Source organism: Micropterus dolomieu, linkage group LG19, assembly GCF_021292245.1.
Source record: "Micropterus dolomieu isolate WLL.071019.BEF.003 ecotype Adirondacks linkage group LG19, ASM2129224v1, whole genome shotgun sequence".
Taxonomy (NCBI): Eukaryota; Metazoa; Chordata; class Actinopteri; order Centrarchiformes; family Centrarchidae; genus Micropterus; species Micropterus dolomieu.
Genome location: NC_060168.1, coordinates 34756545 through 34763322, shown reverse-complemented (window position 1 = coordinate 34763322; position 6778 = coordinate 34756545). Strand labels below are relative to the sequence as shown.

The 6778-nt window shown below is 40.6% G+C and overlaps 1 protein-coding gene across 8 annotated transcripts in view; it reads left to right on the top strand.

Moving 5' to 3' along the window:
* The first annotated feature begins 3682 nt into the window (after positions 1–3682).
* The window catches only part of b4galt7 (xylosylprotein beta 1,4-galactosyltransferase, polypeptide 7 (galactosyltransferase I)), an 85105-nt gene continuing 82009 nt past the window's right edge, over positions 3683–6778 (top strand). For 3 of the 8 annotated variants that reach the window (XM_046030524.1, XM_046030525.1, XM_046030523.1), the window contains exons 1-2: positions 3685–4288; positions 4448–4571. In XM_046030524.1, coding sequence (XP_045886480.1) covers positions 4450–4571 — 122 coding nt within the window. In that variant the 5' untranslated portion in view covers positions 3685–4288; positions 4448–4449. Of the gene's footprint in view, positions 4289–4447; positions 4572–6778 lie in introns of all 8 variants that reach the window. The other 5 variants (XM_046030518.1, XM_046030520.1, XM_046030519.1 and 2 more) reach the window with 5 other exon arrangements.

The following is a 6778-nucleotide window of genomic DNA, read 5'->3' as shown; positions in this document are numbered from 1 at the left end:
CCAAGCCGGCTTGGCTAGATGTCCTTGCCAAGCCGGCTTTACAAGGAAGCCCATTTTCACACTTTGAATCTAGCTGTTGGATTCCGTCCCAAACGCAGCACATACGCTGCGAGAGGGACAGCATCCAACAGCTCGTTTCAAAGTGTCAACTCGGCTGTCCTTGCGAAGCCGGCTTTACTAGACCGGTCACGGAACACTCCTTGAGATTCTCTTCTATTAAATTAGCTTCTCATATTCTCATGTTTCCACTTGCTGACCTGTTTAATATGTCCTTGTCTACTTCTGAGTTACCAACATTCTGGAAATATTCACGCATTACTCCACTCTACAAAGGTGGTGATTGTCTTGATCCTAATAATTACAGACCTATTGTCACGGGTTTGGGTTGGTGTTTTGTGTTTGTTTCTGTGTTCATTCCCTGCCCTTGTGTTTGCTCTTCTCTGTAGTATGTGTTACTTTGGTCATTTGTTTACTAGTCAGGTTTACTTAGGAGTTCATTAGTGTTTTCTAGTCTGTTTTACTGTCTCAATGTTGTATAGGGTTTTTGTCAGCTAGTTACTTTTGATGTCTGTATTACGTTTCATTTTGTGAGATTATTCCTTGAGTGTTTCAGTTAGCTTTACTTCCTGTTTTAGTTTCTAGTTAGTCTGCCCTAGTGTCTCTTGTCATGTTTTACTTCCTGTGCCTAACCTTGATTGTCTTAGTGGTTTCACCTGTGTGTAATTAGTTTCTCACTCACCTGTGTATTTGAGCAGTTGTCTGTCTTTCACTAGTTGCCAGTTCATTTTAGATGTTCCTTTGGATGTATTGTGGGGTTTCCAGTGTCTCCAGTGTTTGTCGTGCCCTTGTGCCCTTGTGCCCTTGTGGATTTTGTTACTTTTGTTGGACTTTGGATTTTTGTGTTTTTTGGGACTGCTCACACCTAACCACACCTCTAAGTTTCTGCAATGAACCTCACCAAATCTCCGTTTTTTGTCTCAGTGTCTGCATTTGGGTCCCAAATTCTGTTCACCAGCGTTCAGCGTTCAGCATTCAGGAGGCTGAACGTAACACCTATATTCTCAAATCTGTATTTGAGAAAATATTATTTAATCAGTTATCACAGTATATTGAGACCAATAATATCCTTTCACCATTTCAATCCGGTTTGAGACCTAATCATTCAACAACTACTGCTCTTTTAAAACCTACTAATGATGTGTTCTCAGCATCTGATACTGCTAATCTTACAGGGACTATTTTTGATTGATCTCAAAAAAACTCTTGATTTGGTGTATCACTATCTACTTTTAGATGAGCTGTAAGCAATTGGCTCATCCCAAAATGCTATTATGGTTTAGTTTGTATCTACATTATATAAATTTGGTATAGGTCTGATTTATTTGTTCAAAGAGGTGTACCCCAAGGTTCGTCGCTGGGTCCACTTCTTTTCTCTATTTTTATTAATGATCTGCCTTTAATCTGTTCTAATTCCTCTGTTGAACTATATGCAGATGATACTGTCATTTATATGTCTAAACCACATTTATTGCGAATCCAAACTGCTCTCCATTCGGATTTTAGTACCTTACAGAAATGGCTGTCATCTAATAAACTACTGCTCAATAAAACTAAATCTTACACTATGGTCTTTGGTACAAGACAGACTCTTAAAACAAAACTGAATAATCTATTGATAATGTGTAATGACGGTACTTCACTGCATGAGGTTGATAAAGTTAAATACTTGGGTTTATGGCTTGATTCTGAACTTGCATTTAAACCTCACGCTAATCACGAATACGGAGAGCCAAAACATTCACACACTAAATTTTCAGACCCAAAAACTAACCACATGGAACATTTGAGAGTTCCAAACGGTCCATCTCTGTAGCTCAGTGAGATAGTGTTCTGCTTTGCAGCCCACAGGTTGTGAGTTCGATCCTTATCAAAGGCACTGCAAATTTTGAGTCGCAATTTCCAAAGTGAAAAGATAAAAGCGCCCGGACAATAGGAATACTACGAAGGGTATTTGGTGGAGTGGTGAGATTGTTTGTGCCTATGGTGCAGTGTCTGCAGGTTCAAGTTCAAGTATCAGGTATCAGGTTCAAGTTGCTAGTATCTGGATTCCCTGATCCGACTTGGAGGGTTATGGTACAAGGAAGTAGAACTTCACTTGTAAATGTGATGGGATTTAAATCACCAGAGACTTCAGAAATGTCTCTGAAGAACCCACAAGAAGTTTAGTGTTTCTGGAGAATTCACTGAGGGACTTAAGGGGAAAGTCATTAGGTAGGTACATTTATTTGTCACAATATAACAGCTTATATAGTAAAATTGAGTTTGTAACTCCCTTCTGCTACGTAGCAGACAATATACATTAATACAGAATTAATTATAAAAATGGTAAACAAAAAATAAACTATCATCACTGGAGCAGTGCTGAGGACAAATTAAAGTTTAAGAGTCTGATAGTTTGGGAGGAAAGCTGCTCTGCAGTCTGATGGTGCAGCAGCAGAAACTGATATATCTCTTCCCTGAAGGCAGCAGGGTGAACAGGCTGTGGCTGGGTACTGTCCTTTAGTACCCTTTGGCCTCTGTGTAGGCACCTCACCGATATCACTGATGCTCAGGAGATGGGTACCAATGATCTTCTGAGCAGTTTGAATCACCCGCTGCAGAGCCCTCCGGTCCTGGGCCGTGCACATCCCATGCCAGTTTTTGATGTTTCCAGTCAGGATTCTTTCTATTGCTCCTTTGTAAAAGCTGACAAGCGTGGGAATTTGACCTTCCTAAGTTTCCTCAAGAAATCCAGTCGTTTCTGAGCTTTTTTCACCAGCGTGGAGATGTGACACGACCATGTCAGGTTCACTGTCATGCTGATTCCCGTGAACCTGAAACTTTTCACCTACTCCTCCTTAGCTTCACTGATGGAGACAGGAGTGTCTCCTTGGTTTTGCTGACGTTGAGCAGTAGATTGTTCTCTGAGCACCACTCTGCAAGATTATCAGTTTCCTCCCAATATGAAGTCTCATCGTTGTTTGAAATCCGACCGGTGGTGTCATCCGCAAACTTTAGAACAGAGTTCTCTCCATGTCGGGGGATGCAGTCATGGGTGCAAGGGCGTCACCTTGAGTTGAAAAGTGGTGGGGACATTTATGCGCTCATATTAGGTGTGTGAACAAAAATCATGTGGCCGGTAACAATTTCAGAACATAACAATATCAAATATAATAATTATAATACAGTAGCTTGTTTGTTTTTTTGTTTTTTTTAATCCTAAATTACTATGTTTGGACAAGGCAGATCTGTTTCTTCTATATTTACATTGCATTTCATGTTTTCCTTTTGTGCAAGTCAACCTTTCTCATAGATATTTTATTTCTCATTTAACATTCCTGTTGCAAGCTAATTTTTATAAAACTCTTAGCAAATGCTTTCAAACAGTGGTGGGGACAAAATCAGCCATTTCCAAAAGTGGTGGGGACATGTCACACAGCCCTGGGGGGCTCCGGTGTTGACATTAGTGCATGTTTAATTACATTCTTAAAGGACACGGGATTAGCAGAAATCATAATTTTATTTTTGGTTTTGTTATTGATTTGTTTGGTTCTCTTTACTTTTGTGTTTTTAAATCTCGGCCCACACTCCAGTACAGTAGGGGGCGGTAATGCACCACTTAAGTTGTATGCCAACCGTCGTTTCACAACGAAGAAGAAGCAGAACCTCTGCCAGTCGTTGCTGCACGGACTCATATTCAGCTCGGACAGCATTACAATCGGCTTCTGTTTGATTATTTTCCAGCGTTAAAATCATCGTAAAAATATCTCGCCGCTTGGTTTCTTTGCGGTTTTAAATTGTTATTTTTCGGTGGACTGAAACGTTAACGGACGCTCGGTGAGAGTCGGGCGTCGTTAACGGAAAAGGCCGAACACGGTGAATCGCTAACATGCTACGTGTACAGTAACGGTTAGTTAGCTTGCCCGAGGGAGGCAGTTGGTTATAACAGACATGGATCCAGAGCGAACCGGTTCGAGACGTGGATTTTTAACTTTTTAATGTTTACTGAGTAAATGTACAAGCTGTGAAGTTGAGCCGTGGTCGAAGAGTTCGCCTGCGGGACTGGCGGGTGTCTGAGAAAGGATGGAGGAGTGAAGAACAACACGGCTGCTCCTGGCGTTGGTAGTTTGAGAAGTTCTGTTGTTTGTTTTATTTACTAAGCCGGACTGAAACGAGGCAGCTGAGAGGCTGTAAAGATGATGTACTCATCCAGAAGAAAGCCCGTCCTCTACTTCAAAGAGGAGAGGAGGTAAGATTGGTGTTAGTTTTCTTTCTGTTGATTTTAAAGTGATGTTAATGGCAGCCATAACTTAGCTGCTGCTGTCACCAACACTTTGTTCCTGTTAAAAACCCAAGTGTTAAAGTGACGTGTGAAACTAACAGTAACGCTCTTTCTTGGCCCTTCAAGAAATGAGATCTCTCAAGTTCCCCATCCGGAGGAGAAGTGAGTACTGCAGTTTGGTGCTTCAACCAGTGGTTCCCAAACTGTGGTCCAGGGACATTGAAAGGCCGGCTGAAGTCATTCCTGCCAGGTCTTTTAATTTAAGTTTATTCCAAATTCAAATGGAGATTAAAGTTTCCCAAGGACCCAAATCTGCCAGGCTAAATGCAAAATGACTAGCGGTGGGAATCGCAGGGTACCTCACCAGGGCTCAATGTTACACTTTTTTGCAACAGGTCCCACCAGGCCAGTGGGTTTGACACTTACTGGCCCGAAGACAATTTTTACTAGCCTTCCTTCCAAAAGTTATAACAAAACCAAATACTTATAAGTTATGTTATACTGTTAACATGTTTAATCACGTTTAATCGGTTATTAAATATATCTTGGATATAAAAAAACTAAAATGTAATCACAGTTAAAGTTATAAAAAATAAAAACAGAACAATTTACTTTAAAAATAAAACATACTAATGGAATCAAACATGACATGCTCTCTCACCTGCTGACAGCCATTCCATTAAAAAAAATGTACAGAGAGCAGCGGATAAAAGTCACTTCTATCCTGATTGGTCGCCATGGTAGCGACCTGTCAATAACAAGGTAGCCCCGCCCTAAAGCATATACGCTGCATTATTGCCTATTTCCCCTCTAAATGGGACCATAATTTACTAAATGAACATCATGCTGTGTTGAAGAAGACTTGAAACTAGCGACTGAGACCATAAACTCATCAGGAAAGTGTTTACTGAGGGAATCAATCAGCTGACAAGTAGAAACATTTTCTCAGATGTCTATACAATCAGGTTTAAAGCCCCCCTCCAGTCTATTTTGACATTTCTATGATATTTCATATTTTTCTGAATCATTTCCTTACAATGTTGATTACCCACATAGTTCACCAAATATATTTTGACAAATAGCTTAATTTTGTGCTCAAAGTTGCTTAGTTGTTAAAATGGGGTTGTGACGTATGACAATAGTCATTCCATACGTCATTCTCCAAGCTTGCGCAGGCGCACTGTCGTTAAAACACTGTCACGCCTCGTTAAGTCAGAGCATCAAACCGATAAACATTATTGTGAGCTAGCTAACCAATTTATCATGTCATTTACTTAGAACTTACGGTAGGTATGTCTCTCTGTGTCTGATGGCCGTTTTGTCTTTCTAGTTTAGTTAGCTAAGTTAACTAAGTTGTAGTTAGCCAGGTGTAGTTAGCTAACATAGTTATTGCAGAAAGTAGGCTAACAGAGGGTCTTCATTTTATTTTTTAATTTCCTCCTCTTGGTTTAGTGTGCTGTTGATTTTCATTATGGCATTTGTGTGTGCGGTGGACAGATGACAGAAAACGCATCACACTTTCACTTGCCACCATCTTATATACAGTCTGCAACATGCATTTTACTGACGGCCGTTTTACCAATGCAGCGGCGGAGGCAACGGTATCAGAAGTCAGTTCAACAGAGTAATAGACCCCCCCCCACCCCCGCGTTAAAGTAAGCGCACCAGAAAACGTAGTGGGAGTTATCATGTGCAGTGCGTGGCAGGACCATCGACTGTATGATTGATAACAGCTGATACGCGCACATTAGTTTCTATCATGGGTAAGTAATAGCTACTACTGCCAGACAGTGAAGTGTACTAAACTTTACAGTGTAGTGATGTTAACACAGCATATCGTTAGTGAACACTCCAGCCGCTCAGTTGTCATGGTAATGTATTATGTCCGACTATTAACCACACCGCCTTTCTCTGTCTTAGAACGTTCACCAAAAACAGCAGTTAAAACTGGCGGGAGGGGGCTTTAAGTGCCGTCTGCATGGTTTCACTTTCAGACCGCTTGATTGAGATTAGAGAAATAACATTTGACAGCCACTTGTAACTACAAATTACAGGTCATCCAGGTTTTAACATCCTGAAGGCACATTTGAAGTTTAGCTAACTGATGAGTTTCATCTGGCTTGATCGATAGATATAACTGAGTATCATCTGCATAACAATGAAAGCTTATGGAATATTTCCTGATAATATTGCCTAAAGGAAGCATATATAAAGTGAACAGGATTGGTCCGAGGACAGATCCTTGAGGAACTCCATGACTAACTTTGGCGTGCATTGAGGACTCATCGTTAACATGTACAAACTGAAATCGATCTGATAAATAGGACTTAAACCAGCTTAGAGCGGTTCCTTTAATGCCAATGAAATGTTCCAGTCTCTGCAATAGGATCTGATGGTCAATGGTATCAAATGCAGCACTAAGATCTAATAAAACCAGTACAGAGACAAGTCCTTTGT